At 38.0% G+C, this 18,239-nt stretch overlaps 1 protein-coding gene across 2 annotated transcripts in view; it reads right to left on the bottom strand.

Annotated features, from left to right (window-relative positions):
• The window catches only part of SLC13A1 (solute carrier family 13 member 1), a 48,861-nt gene that overhangs the window by 4,788 nt on the left and 25,834 nt on the right, over nt 1-18,239 (bottom strand). Inside the window, exons 5-15 of one of the 2 annotated variants that reach the window (XM_085042132.1) lie at nt 14,989-15,176; nt 14,337-14,394; nt 14,184-14,247; nt 13,540-13,700; nt 10,824-10,943; nt 9,563-9,661; nt 9,372-9,473; nt 3,510-3,613; nt 2,518-2,627; nt 1,705-1,866; nt 29-166 (exon numbers count right to left, since the gene is read on the bottom strand). In XM_085042132.1, the coding sequence (XP_084898258.1) occupies nt 29-166; nt 1,705-1,866; nt 2,518-2,627; nt 3,510-3,613; nt 9,372-9,473; nt 9,563-9,661; nt 10,824-10,943; nt 13,540-13,700; nt 14,184-14,247; nt 14,337-14,394; nt 14,989-15,176 (1,306 nt within the window). The remainder of the gene's footprint in view (nt 1-28; nt 167-1,704; nt 1,867-2,517; nt 2,628-3,509; nt 3,614-9,371; nt 9,474-9,562; nt 9,662-10,823; nt 10,944-13,539; nt 13,701-14,183; nt 14,248-14,336; nt 14,395-14,988; nt 15,177-18,239) is intronic. The other variant, XM_085042140.1, reaches the window with a different exon arrangement.

Below are 18,239 nucleotides of genomic sequence, written 5' to 3'. Positions count from 1 at the left end.
TCCCCTTTTAGTTTTGCTTAAAACTCACCATGTCCATAATTGTTAAATGACCATATGAAAATACAATGGCATTGGCTGGGTTTGCTACAGGAAGCAGGAATGCAAAGGAAGTACACAAGGTAGCAGGTATCAAAATGAAAAGTGGGTTCACATGAATGGCTTCAGCCTACAAAAAATTAAAGAGAGTACAGCTGTCAAGGGATGCATTTGCCAAATTAAATACAGAAATACAAACTTCTTATATTAACACAAGTGCAATGTGAGTAGAACTGCCAGTTTCAACAGTGAGAAATCACCTTTTTTGGTAACTCATTCTTTATTACACAGGCACAAAATGCAAAAACACTGCAAGAAAGATGATAAAGTTGAATTTGTATATAACACATTATTGATGATCTGGGTGAAGGGATAGATTGTAGCCTCAGTAAAGCTGAGAATGACACTGTGTTGGGTGGGAGTGTTGATCTGCTGGAGAGGAGTGACAGGACAAGAGGAAATGGCCTCAAGCTGCACCAGGGGAGGTTCAGCATGGACATCAGGAAGAATTTCTTTCGTGCATGGGTTGTTAAATATTGGAATGGACAGCCCATGGAGGTGGTAAAGTCATCATCTGTAGAAGTGTTTGAAAAACAACTGGACAGGGCACTTAGCGCCATGGTTTAGTTGGCAAAGTGGTTATTAGTCAAAGACTGGAGATGATGATCTCAGAAATCTTTTCCAACCTAAATGATTTGGTAATTCTGTGAAAAGAGGAGAAACATTTCTTTGAAAGACAGAAAAGGCATTAGTAAATGTCAAGGCAGATCAAGAGGAAAAGCTACAGACTAGAAGACCATCAGTAAGTTTTGAAGAAAGAATCAGATGTTTTGATAAATACGATGAGAAGAAAGGATAGAATTGAGCTAAGGACAGAAGAAATGAGAATTACATATGAAACACATCTATAAGCTCTGTCTTATCTTTGTGACAACCTGCAGTGTTAACCATTTTCACTGAAGATGCAGTGAAGAAGTCCTAAGAGCTCTGGCTGAGCAGTACCTGCACCAAGCAAAGGCCTTTTCTACTTTTCTCACTGCCACACTGATGAGGAGACTGGGGTTGTGTGGGAAATTGGGAGGAGGCACAGTCGGGACAGGTGACCCCAACTGACCAAGGGATATTCCATACCATATGGCATCATGCTCAGTATATAAAGCAGGGGGAGTTTGGAGTGGAGTTTATTGGGAGTTTGGCATTTCTTACCTCAAGTCACTGCTACATGTGATGAAGCCCTGCTCTCCTGGAGATGGCTGAACACCTGCCTGCCCACGGGAAGAATTAATTCTTTGTTTCGCTTTGCTTGCATGTGGGGCTTTTGCTTTCCCTGTTAAACAGTCTTTATCTCAATCCATGAGTTTTCTAGCTTTTCCCTTTCTGATTCTGTCCTAGATCCTGCTGGTGTTAGAGTGAGTGAGCAGCTGGGTGGGGCTTGATTGCTGTCTGGGTTTAAATCATGACATGAACTTTTATCTAGTTTAAATAATTTTTCAGCATTTCTTGTTAGAAATAGCTAAAGCAACCAAGTATCCAATGCACAATACAGGACAGCAAAAAACCTGCATTAAGTATTTTATTGAGACTTTTTAAAACTGCTTCTTTGAGCACCTGCATTATTACATGGATGATAGAGTAGATTCTGATTAAAAATAAGCTTGTTATACTTACCAAAGGAGAGAGTATGGGCAAAAAGATCGTAATGGTAGCTGGATTGCTGGCTACTTCTGTTACTGAGGTGACAATAAGGCAGGATACCAGGATAACCAGCCACAAGGGTAATGACCCTAGAGGGGTCAATTTACTTGCTACCCACTCAGAAAGTTTTGAAACCTGCATAAGGAATATGAGAACATGATAGTTAGCAAGTCACTGAAAGGAAAATTTTTAAAATTATATATAACAGGACTTTACTCATCTGCTAATTGTGAAGTATTTATGTAAAAGAGAAAAATCTGAAATATCTTCCATATTTCTATCACATGTTTTTGAGACCATTTTTCTTATTCAACGGTGCCCTATAGGAGCCCATGCAAACTATATTCCATTTATATATATTTGCATCTCTGTGGTGGTTAGAGGAAACTTAATCATAAAATGATAATGAGAGAATATTAAGCTTCATGACCAGAGTCTAGGCCAAAACCTTGATTTTACTGGAGAAGCCATCAGGCTCAACATGAGAATTTTCTCTGTTACATTAACTCTAAGGCTTTGGAAACAGTGGGCCTTCACAACTCCGGCTCCCATCAGGTTTAAATTAAATAAGAAACAGTAGTCTTAATTATGCATAGTCTTGGAAGACATAGGAAGCATCTTTTTCTCTGCTTTCTGAATGTCTTGAATATTCATCACATTTAACCTGTTCAATATTGCTACAGAGAGCCTTGCTAAAACAAGAGAATAACTGTGAATTCACAGTGTGTCTGAATTGCTCCTGATTGGGTCAGATATTTGTTCAGTATCTTCTATAAAGTGCATTACCTCACAGCCGTCTGCCAGTGCAAACCCACCACCAACAAGGACAGCTATTTCCCAGGGCATGCATGACTGAAATTCCTTCCAAGTAATCAGTGGAGTGTAACCAATAACAGCTAGAGAAAAAAAAAAAAATATATATATAGCCCCACCCAAAACAACATTTAAAAACATATTGACAAGCTCTTAAAATAATCTCCCTGAGGAAATACTTGGGAAAACTTCAAAGACAAAAATCTCATCATTGTAACATGAACTAAGTCTCTGACAGGAACAACCTGCACTTCCTGGGACAGATCATTAGCTGGGGAAAACTGTCACAGCTTGGAGATATTAGAGCTGTGATGTTTCCACCAGTGGAGCATTGGCCCCTTTCCCCTTCTTTTCTATGTGGAAGATAACTGTAGATCAATGAGTTTAATTTATTCAATAAAACTGCACTATTCAGACAGATTACTGAGCAAATGCTGTTTCACTTAGACTCATTTAGGTTCTGGCTTTGCATTCCCTGTGAACCCCCAGATCTCACTGATTTCAGCAGCACAACTGAATGCATAAAGAGGACAAGCCAGATGCATATTTTAAAGGAAAAATCCACCTTGAAGAGGAAAAATTACATTATAATGAATTAATGTACGATTTTGAATTTTATTGGGTACTCTAATTAGAAATAACATTTTCAAAAAATAAGCCTAGCCCTGCCCCCTGCAGTCCCATTTCAAAGCTCATTGCAGTGGGTGGAAAGGTGGTTTCCATTGGTGTCCAAGGGCTGCAGGTAGCAGCTTCCTACATCGCACTAGCACTTGCTGCTCACATTGCAAAATTTTTGGCACTGACTTCCAGGCCAGGGATGCTTTATATCCCAGTGCTTTATATCCTCTATTAAGACTTTAGCATTTGTATTTAACAATATTCCTCTAACAAGTGCAATAATTTACATTTACAGTAGCATCTTAGGTATCATATTGTAGTAAAATTTACAGCAAAATATACTCAACTGTTTTCTCCATTTGACGTCCTAGACAATGTTTTTGCTGGAATAATGAAGAACAGGAGGCCTACCACCAAGGCAGCTGTAGAATCCGTAATATAGCTTTTATACCTAAGGAGAAGTTAACAAGAAAAATACCACATAAATATATAAAGTCAGGAGAAGGAGGGGAAGAGCTAGGAGGAGGATGGAGTAGCAGGAAAAGGCTGCTGTGGACTGAGCATAATCCTCTATTCCCTATCCCTTGCACCACTAGGCGTGGTGGAAAGAGGTAGAGGAGTAAGGAACGAAGGAGTTGAGTCCAGAAAAAAAGAGGATGGGAAAAAGTAGTTTTGTTTTTGTTTCTCACCATCCAAATATATTTTTAATTGGCAATTAAATTAATATTTCCCATATCAAGTCTGTTCATTGTGGTAACTGATAAGCAATATTTCTGTCTTTATCATGACCCACAAGCTTTCTGACCTTATTTTCTCCCCTGTCCTGTTGAGGAGAGGCAGTGAGAAAGTGACTGGATGGGCAGACAGTCAAGGTCAGCTCCTCACATCTATAGAAATATTTGGTGCAGGTCCTCTAAATTCATAAACAAACATCTTGGGTAAGCTTGTGTTATTTTGCCACACAGAAATAATCAGGGGGAGGGAGAGTAGGAGTAGTTGATGCTTAAAAAACGAATTTTCACAGTTCAATGATAAATATAATAATTTTAATATGCTCTGCAATAGACTAAGAGACCTTAAAAAGCAGTGTGCATAGTCACAAAGGGCAATGCTTTTGTAGCTAAGAAATGGCAGCAGAACTTTCTTATGATCCTCCTATGGCTATTACTACTGTGGTCACAGTTACAAGGGTCATGTTTGTTTTGGCCACTTCCAGTGCTCAAAAACTGTTTGCACTACTGTTTCTTGAACTGCTTCAATACCCTTTTAACTTGTACAGAGTAGCCCCAAGATCAGACAAGGTGCAAAGCTGAGCCCCAAGGCCATTTTAACACATCCATCTGAGTCTGTTATGCAATATTAGCTGGTGACGTATCCCAGTCTGTCTTATTTCAGTCAAGGTGCTCATTAAAATGAATAGAGATTTTACTGAAGAAAGCTAACCAAAGCTAACATTTTCTTAACCTTGTTATTTTCTTCTATTTTCTGCAAGTTCTTCTGTAAGATTTTCTGAACCAATACACCAATATATTTGTTCTCTCAGCCTCAGACCATATGCTTTTCTGAATATTCAGCCACAGTAAGTCCAATAATAACTCCCCATCAGGTCTTCCCAGCAGCTTAATGTTTTGTACTGAACCAGAGTTTTCACTGAAGGGGAAAATGTTCTCTTGGTTATATGCTGCAAATGGATAACCTCATGGATCCTTTTGCTTTGCTAGGATAAATTAAAAAATATATTAATATGCATAGCTGATTTACACAAAAACTAACATAGTTTCAGCTAACACTGTCACAAAATAAAGGTGGCATAGAAATTGAAGTAATTCTCTAATATTTTCTGTGTCCTGCTTCCTAGCTTCTGCTGGCACAGAACACATTTTGAAAAATATGTTATTATATTGTTGTGGTTTCTTAGGGCAGAGGGTTCTGCCTATATATCACCTTTAGCCTAGGACCAGATGCACCAGGTCTAGAGATCCAGAATCTCTTCCTCTCAGATCATATCCTACATTCTCTTAAGACTTGTTAGAACTTTTGAAGGAAAGCAAGATCTAGATACAGAAACAATCCATGCTGCCACTTTCCTCTGGGCAGCTGCATTTCCATGTAATGGTTGAGTTTGAAAAGGACCTCAGGGTCCAACCTCCTGTGGTCAGGCAGAGTCACTCAGAGCCAGCTGCCCAGGACTATGATCAGACAGTTTTTTAATTTCTCCAAGGATGGAAAACCCATGACCCCTCTGGGTCACCATCAGAGGTAAAAAGCATTTCCTGATGTTCAGGAGGGATCCTGTAAGTTTTGTGTTGTGCCAATTGTCTCTCATGCTGTCACTGTGCACCATTTAGAGCCTGGCTCTTTCCTCTTTGCTCCTTACCACGTAGTTTTAAATATTGTCAAGGTGACCCTGCAGCCCTCTTCCTGCTGGGCTTATTCTTCCCCAGCTGCAGGACTTTGCACTCACACTTGTTGAACCAAGGAGTGCAATTTTTTGCTCATGAAACTTAGTATTCCTGATACAAAACACCATTTTCAAAAAACCTGCTTGGGACACACACAACATCCTACCATCAGTCAAACTATTATGAGGACACACACATGATGCCATTTCAAACAGAAGCTTTTCAATCATTATCAAATTTTGAGATAAACATTTTTCAAAGTCCACTTATCCAAGTTGTAATACAATTGCATATACAACATCTACCTGCTTATAGGGCTGCCAGTCTTATTGTGTTATAAGGAAGCAAAAAACCTGTTGGTTCAGGAGATCTCAAAATTACTCCAGCTGAGATCATTGTAGAGAACAGGACTGTGGGCCAAATTACTTAGTGGTCTTCTATTAGAAGTAAAGAAAGCAATAAACTATGAACAAAAAAATACAGTACATTCAGGCAAAAATCTGAGGAAGAGTGAGGGAAGCCCACCTTGCCTATGTCAGCTGTAATCAGCTGCAGCCCAGTGTTGAACTTTCTGTTTCTTATGAGTCTCATAAACCCCTGGCCAAAGGCCAACTTGGAACTCCTCTAACTGAAGCTAATATCCTACAGCCTGGAAGCAGGCCAGGACATAGAAGGAAACTTCTGTAGCAGAAATGATGTGTGACCCTGTGCTGTCAACAGATGGGAAGGAAACAGGCTTTTTTATCCTGTGCTGCTCTCTGTAGCATTATACAATATTTATTAAAACATCCTGCCACCTGCTCACAGAAGGAGGTAAAGGGTGCAGGGCAGGACAGCAAAGGAAAGATTAGTCTTTAATAGATTTACAATATTTTATTTTTTTAAGAAAAATTAACTGGTAAAGGTAATGTGTTTTTGAAAGGCATCTGCTAAAGCTGCTAAAAATGAGCTCTACTCAATACTGCTACACCAGAAATGTGGATTAAAAATTTGCTGGCATTAAAAAAGTAGCTCTTAAAAAAGAAGTACGAAGGTATCATAATTAAATACCAGTATTTCTGCTGGGATTTCAAAAATGTCAGTGTTTCCATATTAAAGGGGTATTCAGTAACTCATGAGGATGCACACAAGAGCCTTGGAACAGGAACATGAGTGGTGAGAGTGATGGGAAATTTTGTTTGAAGCAAAGCTTTAAGCATTGCATTTAATTTGTCAAGAAAAGCTAATAAGGTGATAAAATTACAAAAGACATATATTTTTAAAGCACCTATCATAGAAAAGTTTGTAATCTAACAAAGACAAAAACAGATAGCTGGAAGCTATGTTCAGAGAGAAAGCAATATGTGAGTTTATCTTTCTTAGCTTGACAACAGACATGATTATGAAGGAAAATAGCAAATTCCAAAATCTGAGGAACCTGGCCTTTGCCACCCTAACACCAAGCCTCATTTCTTTCTGGAAAATTTATGTTCTTAAAAAATTAGTCCCTACTGGGCTTAACACACAGAACAATGTAACTCTTTTGATCTTCAGGATGTTAGAATAAAGGATCAGACAGATTTTCCAGTTTAAGATCCTGAGGGTGGTGTGATTTCCCCCTAACAGGACCCACACACTAGTTTGGGAGGGTCTTGAAGTCACTTATGGCTTTGACATTATGGCTTTTGATAAGGTCAAAGCTCTTTTCAGGTGACAGAATTTCCCTGAGACCTTCTTGAGATTGTGGGATAAGACCCTGGGGAAAGCAAGTACTATCAGGTTTCTGTAAGGGTGGAGAATATTTGCTTATAGTTTCCTGTACCATAAAATTTAAGAAGTTATGCACAGGCCTATCTGTGTGCTTATATCCAAAACACTGAGCAATTTTGTGAACAGGGACCTTAGGGAACAAGTGTGTAAGAGATGTGACCTGCAGCTCAGGGCACTGCTAGAAGCCTCTTGGACATCACAGTGACAGAAACACAGTTCCTGGGTTTTGAGGTTGTTTTCCCATTTCTTTGTTGCTGCTCTTGTTTGGTTTGGGTTTTTTGTTTGGGTTTTTTTTTTTTTTTTCTAAGTGTATGGCTTGCTCACAGGTGTACCTGTGCTGAACCTATGCCCCACTCATGTATTTTCAGTAAGAAGTTTTTTGTTGCTCAGAAAGTATTGATCTAATTGACTAGTTTTATGCCTTAAAGCTATCTAGAAACAGGCAAGGTATGAATAGTAAGGAATGCTTTCTTTCATCTTAAAGTGCATAACAAAAGCTTTGTTTTTCTTCAGGTCATCTCATCCAAATTGCAGCATGATTGGGACTAATGTGACATGATGCATGCTTGCAGTTCCTTCCAAGGACAATATTAGAGGGCACCCCCAAAGCCACATCCCTGCGCAGAACCTGTAACCATGCTTATTTTTGAGAAGGTTCTGGTTTTCTCTAACAATGAACAAAATCCTCAGATAATGGTAACAAGTTTCAAATAGGAATATGTGGCTCTCTGGACTGAAAAAAAGTAATTTGAGCCTTAAGTCCCATAAGTGCTTGTTTTTCAGTTTTATATGCAGCTCTTTAAACAATGTTCAGTGAGCTCTTGGTGTTAATGGGAAGCAGAAAAAGAAGTCAACTCAGCCTGATTGCTTAGCTAGCTGATTGCTTGATTAGGTCACCACTCCAAAACCCTTTCAAGAGTCCAGCATTTGATATGAGACAATGATCATCAACTCTGCTGTTGTTACAAGGGAAAAACAAATGTTCTTTTACAATTTTTTTGGTAATTGAAAGTAAATAATTTACAAACTATCTTAGTTTTTAATACACTTTTAAATAGTATTTTTATACAAAATAATTGTCTGTTACATTTAAATCTTTGAAGTGCTAAAATTATTGCTTCTGACATCTCCCAGGCATGCTGAAAGAGCACTGGGAGGTGTGCAAGTGGTGGAAATATTTTAAAGAGAGAAGGTATGATGTATGTGTGTTCACATGTCAGTTATCACAAACACACAGGAAATCAAAATGCAAAATTACCCTCCTAGTCCAGCACTGGCCTTTGGGATATCCAGTAATAAATGTTAAATCCATAAGGACCTAAGCAGCATTAAGTCCTACTTGTCCATATCCTGCAACTACTTCCCAACCACCCCAGAGCGAAACTCAAAACTTTATCACAGAAAAACAGAATTGAAATTACAGTAATTACAGCAAGAGAAAAGGAGATATCACAGTAATATAAGCTCCTGTAAGACAGACTGATACCTTAAAGAAAAAAATTCAGGTGATCCTGGGGAAGTTGCAGCAGAAGGCAAAAAAATACGAGTTTTTGAATTTGTGGTGTTCAGTTGAACTATGATGTTAAGGGAGTTATATACAAACAGATAATAATTTATGTAATTAATTTTAAGTGTCAAAGCAGGGGATGTTGGCCAAGATGCATAAAAGTGTTCTGTCATTAAGGGCATTAGATTAAAAAATTCTGACCAGATTTATTCTTCAAATTTCACATTTGATGAGGAAGTGTGATACTGTGGCATCAATCATTATGCATTCTCCCTCACCAGGTTAAGCCTAAAACCTAGGCATAATCCTTTTTAGGAGGCACTTTGTTTTATTCTGTAATTTGGTTGATATATTTAAGCTACTGCACACATACATACATGAAATTGCTGGAATTTACCTCCTGCATACCCTACAAAGGTTTGCAACAACCTCAGCCTGGCATATTTCTGAAATATTAAAAGTATTTTAATTTTTGAAATTTGATAAGAAAAGAAGGTACGTAGTTAAGACACAGTACAGTTCTTTTTGGTGTATCAAAAGAGATCACTTACTTTGGGAAAAGTGAAGACCATCCTGGGATGAAGCCAGGATCTCTGGTGAACCACAGAAGGGTCATTAGAATGAACAGGACAAGTGTAACAGTTTCTGGGTAGCTATAGCAGAAGTAGAATGAATTATAAATTTTCCTGAATTCACACTTGAATTTACCTGCACTTGTTTGCAGATTTATAGTTTGAAATACCTAATTGGTCCAAGTTTCTTGTACTCCTCCTTAATCACCCGTGATGAGGCCTCTTCTCTAAATGTTTTCTTCTTGCCACACCTGAACATGTTTTTAAAACTGGAATGTAAAGCAGCAATATTGAATGATGAATTAGCAATATATACAGAAAAAAGAATGTCCAACCTTTGCAGTTACCATAGCACTTAACAAAAGTAAAATTGTCACTTAATAATGCAGTATCTCCCATTTAATTATCACACACCAAACTGAGCATATTGGAATTAATTGGCAATGTTCAGTGGGAGATGACAGAAGCAGCAACAAAATGTGACCAGTTCATTTGCCCAGGAAGGATGAAACTTTTATCATGTGAACTAATTGAAACTATCAAATATATAACCTGTCTATTTAATGAAAGTCACCTATGGCTTTGCTTTACTTTGTTTTGGAATTAAACAGTTTGTATCACGTAAGTAGCCTGCATATTGATCAGCACAGTATTTGCTACAAGCCAGGTTTTCGTTCCTGGATAAGACTCTTACACAGTGTTAAAAAGACCACTATCAAAACAAGCAAGAAAAATGAAACAATAAATGTTCACATATAGAGTGGTAAGCATGGGATAATTCTGTCTGCTTAAATCTAGTCTCACTATTCATATCTTGCACCATAAATAGCCATGAAATGATGGAAGACTGGTGTCCCATCAATCTCTCCAGATGTTAGTGAGCTCATGGAGAAAAAGGCTTTGAAGAATCATCCCAAAAGTATTGTACTCTCCAAAACCATAAAAGCCCAAGCTCTGTGGAGAAACAGAAACCCTACCATACCACCACATACAACTTTAGGAAAAGCAGAAGTTTTTACCTCACATTTACAAATACAGTCATCCAGTTTATAACACAGACATTGTTCAAGTGTCCAAACTCCAACAAAGGGCATACTCCTATGACTCTTCCAGTCCGAAAAACTGTGTAAGATTTCAACATTCTTCTGTCTTGCACACGTGCACTGTTTAATGATGTGTATATTATAAAGGAACAAGAACATCCTTTTGTGATCTGAGCTTTTCACACTGGGCTGAGTAGCCCAGGATCCTTATTTTAGAAAATTCTTGTCCCATCTGGAGATTGAGCCATACTAATCAAGGCTGCAAAATCATTGTTGCTGCATTTTCATCCTACTAAGCCTGTTAAACTAAGATGCAATATTTAATCCTGGCAGAAATTATCTTTCATATCAATAATCTTTGGTTTTATTGATTATACCGTTCACTTACTCAAACCCAAGGAAAAGCCACTGGAGCCAGACCCAGGAGAGCAGCAGAATAGTAACTGTGATGGGGATGGAAAGGATAAACCAGGATCCAAAATTGATGCACTGGCAATCCGGGTAACGTCTGGATGGAAAAAAAAAAAAAAGATCAGTTGAGCTTCACAAAGGAATGAAGACTTGTGCAAAGTGTCAGAAAGTACTGCTGCAGGAGAATACTTCTGGCTGGCAGTGAACTTCAGCACGAGGTGGCCTCTGGTGTCCTCTTACCTCGCCCTCCCATCCTGTTCCTGGTCATCATGACCACAAGAGGAACCAGCTGTGCCAGTGATCTGAGCACTGGATCAGCAACGGGTCTGGGGATCTGACAGTGACTGAGCTGTGTCTAAAGTGAGCTCAGTAAACAATGGAGGGCCATGCACAGCCTAAGGACTGTTAGGACTATAAAGAAACAGAACTTGAAAGAAAGGAGTTTCTTGAGATGAGACTTTAGCACAAGAAAATATACTCAAATGCAAAAGCTCCAATGAATGTAGGAGATAACAGTGGAAGCAACATTGAGACTTGTATTGCTAAGATTTCCATAAGTGATTCAAAACTTATTAAAATCAAAATTATTATTACTAATTTCCAGGAGTGTTTATTGGCTAGGTGGATTGTTTCTCCACTCAACTTGTCTCTTTGAGGCTGTCTTAATCTACTGTTTATAGATGTGGGTCATTCAAGCAGAGATCTCCCTTCCATGTGCATTTAAGAAAAGGAGAAGGGCTTTGGTCTTCTGAAAGAAATTGCCTTATTGTTGAATGTGATAGATGCCACATGGGCAAAAAAGAAGGGTAAAACCCCCTGTTTTCTAATTTACTTTGTGGACAGAAGTTACTCTTCTTTTGAGCTCCTACAGCTCTGCTGAGAGAGCTTTTAATTCTAAACGTGAGAAAATTCACATCTCCTTGAGCAGCCTTCCTCCTTGACGCAAAAATCAGATGGAGGGGAAAGAAAAATGTCCAGACAGAGTCCCTAATGACTATTTCCCATTATTAGCCAACCTTTTGTATTTCAGGTCTTGCAAGAAGGAAAATAATTTTGATTATTCCATAGTGTTTTGAAGCTATAAATGCTTATTATAAATGCTCTCTCAAGTATTGTGCAAATTTTAGGTTTGATCTATATTTACTATGAGGCTTACGTATATCACAAATGAAGTGCTGGCAGGGACCAAACCTACCACTCTACCCTCTTTTTGAGGTGATGCTCTAAGTTGCAATTGTACATAATGATGAAACAGTGGAACTAGAACAATATAAAGCATTGTACTATTACATAATTTATTGATTACATGGTTATGTATCTCTTATTACATGGTTAGCCACATCAATTTTTGAATGTAAAAGTTCCAAGAGAGGAAAAAACTGACATCAGAGTAGTAGCGATTTAACATTTCATCATCACTTGCTAAGGTGTTTATGATCTTTTCTGAAATACATGTGATAATTTCCTATTGAGCAAAAAAACAAGGTCTAAAAACTTAATACTAAAGAGTCAATTACATTATCAAATGTTAATTTATTGTTATCAGGTTCCACAGTAAATTTGTACAGGGCTGAAGTACAGTAAGTACTTCTAGCAATCTGAATATTGATGTTAGGTAGTCTTCATCTCCAGAGGAAATATTCCTCAGATAGAATGGATGATCACTTTAAATTATTTTTAAAAACAATCTATTACATAGTTCTGGTTGGACTATCTACTGTTGTTAGATAATCTACTACAGGTCTTGCCTGAAGCAAGGATGCACAGAACACATTTATTTTCTAGACCTATGTCCTCTGGAAAATGAAAAAATGTGATTGATTTTAATAATCCTTTTCCTACAGTGATTCAGTGTCAGTAACAGTAAACTCTTTCCAGGCAAATGCTGCAAATGTTACCAATAGCTGATCTTCAACAATTTGCTATGTGCATTACAAAATAGTGGGTAGAGAGGAAAAAAAATTAAAAAAGGACTGTACTTTATCTTGTTCTATTTCAAAATTGGAGTAGGACTTTCTGACAATGAGTAGTTTGCAGAAGAAAAAATGTTGAGCAAGAACCATTGGATTTCAATGGGTTTGGAATAAAATCTGCCAATTTTCTTTTCAAAGCAGCTCTACTTAAATATGAAAAGGAATGTTAAAAAATGCTTTGGAAAAACCTTAAAATGAGGTGTTCCATTGAATGCAAAGTTTCAGACCGGTTTGAAATGATTTGCTTTTTTGTTGATTAATGGACCCTGATTTCTCATTTCAACAGCCTCTTGAAAGTCTCCTGATGCTCTTTGCTAAGCAGACTGAACTCACCTCCTGCTATATTTAGAAATTAATAACAGGCCTTTACGGCCAGGTAATGCCTGTCTTATTCATGCTAAGCAGTGTTTTCCTCCTCAGACAAATCTATCTTTTTCCATGCAGCTACCCAAAGAGTAAAGTACTACTTAACCAAACAATGATCATCTTGTTGCATGTGTTGGCAGATCACATATAGACTTTCCCTGTGTAAGGCAAATACAACACAGCAATTTCATTTTTTCTCCTTAACAAACAATTAAGATAAGCCATAGAATCAAATAATAGCAAATCAAAGGGCAAGGTTTATAATGTGTTTTAGGGGACCCATGTGACAGCTCAAGAAAGAAAGTTAAAATTCTGGACTAAGAAGAATACAAATAATATAATATAATCTCTTACGAATTGAAGTGCTCAGTAAAAATCAGATTAGTTGATGTTCCTGTGATTGTGGTCAGGCCTCCAATGGTAGCAGAATAAGCAACACATAAGCACATCACTTTGAGAATCCCACTGTTTTTGTCCTTTCTGCTTTTTCTCTCTGCTTCAGCAGGTGGTAGGTTCTGTTTAGAAAGTATATACACCCATTAATATATAAGAAGGGCTCATCATCAGGCACAAAAATAGAACTCAAGGACATCTCAGAAGAGCCAGACAATTCACTGGCAATATAGTTGTCTGCAGTGTGGTTTGGTTTGCAGCTACAGTAGTAGCAAAATTATTCATGCAAAGGAAAAGGAGGCAGAGTCAAACCCTGAAATCCTTTTCCTGATCTGTCTTAGTCTTTACAGAACTTCCTTTGTCTGGACTGATACACATACATACACCAGATACACAGAGTTTGTACTTTGGTGAGGTTGCTTTAACTTGTGTAAAATACACTGGGAGGAGAAAACCACTAGAGAAATAACTATACAATCAAACTGTGTGCATATGTGCGACTACAGGTGTATCTCTTATTCCCATATAACCAGCTTCACTGCTACCTGTACCATGTTAGGAGTCGCATGGAGTTACACTGAATAATAAAAAGACACTTTAAGTACCTGTTCCCTTCCTTTTTCACTTTCCTTTTCAACTGTGCATACTGTATTACCCATATTGTTATATCTGGAAAAAAACAAAGGCATGCATTGTAACAAACATATTCTATTTAGATGAATTCTTAAAACAGCCTTTAGTAAATGAATAACAATTACCCATTAACTTGTTTTTCTTTCTCTTTCCAATCTGGCTTTTCACATTCTCCTATATTTTCTGCAAGAAAGAGTTGCAAAGACAGATAAGACTTTAAGGGAGCAAAACTGGAAAGGCTCCATCAGCATGTCTCATCCTATGCAATCACTTCACATCACCCCATGAATACATTTGCAAGCACCAATCTCAGAAAGAGTTGATTTGTGCTCTACTCCTTCATGACTCCTATGCCTGGGAATCTGAATCTTCTAATGAGGAGAAATATTTCTAATTTACAATCCAACTGTGTAGGTAATCAGTTTAGATTCATTTGTTCTTCCAACATTACCCTGTGGCTTAAAGAGTTCCTTTCTTGTGCTAATGTTTAAGCCTTAGTGTATCTATAGCCCAGAGTCATATTTCTTTCCAGCCATTTTATTAGGCTGGTAAACCAACCCCTTCCCTTCTCCCCTCCTCTCATCCAAGTGCCACCCTCTGCTGCTCAGTTTTAATTAATTGGTGTGATCATGAGAGAGCTCACACACAGTAACCCAAGAGATGTCTCAGAGTGAAGCACATAATGATTACAGTCCTTCTCTAGCTATTTAATTGTGTTTGCTGCATTCTTTACTGCAGAACGAGGGTGGCAAAGACAGCACTGCCCCATGTGCCTACCGTCCAGCTCCAGTGCTGGGTTGATGGAGCCATTAGAGCAAGATATCTCCAGCTGATCAGCTTCTGCTTCAGCTTTGATGATCTGCTGAGCTACAGCTTCCACAATTGGCATCACCATGGCAGCAGCAGAGGTGTTGCTGAGCCACATTGACAAGAAAGCACAGCTAACCATGAAACCCAGCATAAGCCTGGAATAGGAGAGAAGAGTCTGTGGCTGTTACAGTAACACCTCCTATCATCAGTCTATTTAATATAAATTGAGAATTTTGTCAACAGGAAAGCTGAAACACTGAAAATTTAAAGCCTGTAATTTTGAGAACATTTTTGAATAAAAAATTGTCTTGATCTAAGACACTGAAATGATCGTATTTTAGAGGTTCAAACGTACTATAAAGTGAAGCAAAAGCAATAATGTTTATTTACACTATTATACTGTATTTAACCATCTTTGAAAAAAGAGAACCATGCATGTCAAAAATTCAAATGAGAGTTAAAATGGCTATGCTGCTGATGTCATTAATCTTGTATTGTACAATCTAGGTCAAAACCCTGGAGTTATCACTTAGGCTGTAAGTCCTGTAAATACCAGTTTAGTTGTTATTGGAAGAAATAGTAACAATTCAGTAAGTGATACTTAAATTTGTTCTTAATCAGAGCACCGAGACAGGTGTAGACATATTTTGGGCTTCAATAAACATCATCTTTGATATTAAATGGGAAAGGGAAGGTCATTGCAATGCCTTAATCTGGCCTTGGCTTTTTCTAAGCTTATTAGTAATGCAATACACTGAATTGCACCAATGCCTGAAAAATCAAATATTTCATGTCAGTCTGGTGAAGCTGGACTGTAAATTTAGAATACAGGTCAGAATGTTGGTTTTAATGCATTTCTAGGGGTTGTAAATGTGAACAGTCCTCTTGACTCCCTGTTCCAAGGTGCTGTCACTGTCATTAAAAACCTGCCGTACATCATCACAGGCAGAGAACTGAGTGAAGGGATGGTGGTGTTGCACCTTTCTCTCAGAAGTCATCTGTGCAATTTGTAGTGTTCTTTGCTCAGCCTTGATCAGAAACGTCACAAAAAAATGTCAGGTTTACTCAGTACTTGAAACCAGTAAAAAAAATTATATAAAAATCATGTAAACATTATTTGATGATGTAAAAATACCATCAAAATATCTCTCATAACCTTTCATTTCAGCTAGCAGCAACAACATTTCAAACTGGATTTTTTGTCAGCAGGGGCACCTTGTCTTTCCCAGTGCACTTTTAATTGCATGGTGATGAAAGGATCTGTAGACCAGCAAGTCACAGACCTGATTCAACACAAATTGTCATCAGTAGTGTAAAACCCATTAATTTAACAGTTTTTTATTAGATCCTCAGACAGAAATTGAGGAAGAATAGTGTCTCACACAGAAAATACAGGTCAGAATAAGCACAATGAACATGAAATTTCACACTGTCAAGAAATGCCATTTTAGTAGAACTTGCAAGGGGATTAAAAATATAATTAAGACATTCACTGAAGTGTTTCAAAACTCTTAATCATAAATTTCCAGCATTAGATGGACTGATGAATAGGTAACCCTTTGGTACAATGTGGTGGGCTCTAATGAGGGACTTTAAAAATTATTACAAATTAATAAGATCTATCCTGTTCAGCCCCAGTTTTTCTGCATTATTTTCCCTGTGGTATTGTTTAAAAAAATATTATGCATAGACCTTGGATAATTATTTCATTTATATCCAGCTGTAAAGTCACACTTTGTTTTATAGTGCACAATCAGTATTTTGTTGCCCTTCCTAGTTCCTGCAGGTTGCACAGACATATTCACCCTTCCCTGCTAGTCTGCAGACTACACTGCATAGCTCAAAAGACAGGAGGTCTTCACAGGCTCAAAGAATAATCTGGGCTGTGAAAGACCCTTAAGATCATTGAGTCCAACCATAACCATAACACCACATCTCCACATCTTTAAATACCTCCAGGGATGATGACTCAATCACTTCCCTTGGCATCCAGTTGCAATGCCTGACCAACCATTCACTGAAGAAATGTTTCCTATTATCCAATCTAATTCTCCTGTGGTCCAGCTTGAGGCCATTTCTCTTGTCCTGTCACTTTTCACCTGGGAGAGCAGGCTGACCCCCACCTGTCTACAGCCTCCTTTCAGGGAGTTGCAGACAGTGATAGGTCCCCTGATCCTTCTTTTCTCCAGGCTAAACAACCTCAGATCCCTCAAATACTCCTCAGCGGACTTATGCTCCAGACCCTTCACCAGCTCTTTTGCCCTTCTCTGGACAGGCTCCAGCCCCTCTGTGTCTTGTTCTCCCTTTCAACATTTCAGCCAGAAGCTGAGAATTTAGGAGTGATCAAAAGAGAAGTTTAAATAACTAAACCTACATAGCTCAAGAATACAGCTTAGATAACTGGAGGCAGTAGGAAAAGACTGTAAGGAGAATTTTTTTCCAAACAGAGCTGCCAGCTATCAAAAGAAGCAAAATTAAATCAAAATACTTGTGATATTTAAAATTAGGTCAATCAAATCACTGAGGAATATAAATAATCCAGCATTTCCATGAAGTATCATCAGTTAAATCACCTAAGAGCCATCTTATTTTTTAGACCTGGGTGTCTGGTTTTCTGACCATTTGCTTCCTGTCTGTTTCCTGGCAAGGAGTCATGAGCATGATGTATTATGGGAAGCCAAACTTGCTCTATAGGTCTTATCTGCAGCCTTACTAATACACTGACAGATGTACCTGCCAACCTAAACCATTTCTGCAAGTTTGTAAAGCAAGCAAAGGAAAGAGTTTTCACTTCATAAGACACATGTTGATAGTGAGTAAGCAGAGTGTGATTTCATTTCCCTTATCACCTCATCCAGCTAAGTTCCTATCCTTTGATATTTTTTTTATATGTAGACAAAGGAAAACACCAAAAGTAAAGACAGAAAGTTGATGTTTTTCCCTTCCTCACCACCTGCTCAGTTTTATGAGTTTTTCCCCCTCACAATGTACTTGAACTGCTTTGTTTAGATTTTTTTGGGGAGGGGGCATGTCCAGAGTTTTGAAAATACCATCAAAATAAAAATAATCAGCTTGAAACAGATTTTATGTTGTAGGCATTTGGTGGGAATGTTCCAATGACCATCAAAAATGGGATCCCTATATTATTCATAAACATACTTTTTTAAGAAGGATCCTTATTATGAACAGAATCACTGCAGGGAACTTTCAATTAGAAT

The sequence above is a fragment of the Lichenostomus cassidix genome, chromosome 1Aa (genome assembly GCF_008360975.1).
Source record: "Lichenostomus cassidix isolate B80296 chromosome 1Aa, HeHo_3.0, whole genome shotgun sequence".
NCBI classification, from domain to species: Eukaryota; Metazoa; Chordata; class Aves; order Passeriformes; family Meliphagidae; genus Lichenostomus; species Lichenostomus cassidix.
The sequence above is the reverse complement of the archived record's forward strand: the minus strand, read 5'-3'. Positions and strand labels throughout refer to the sequence as shown.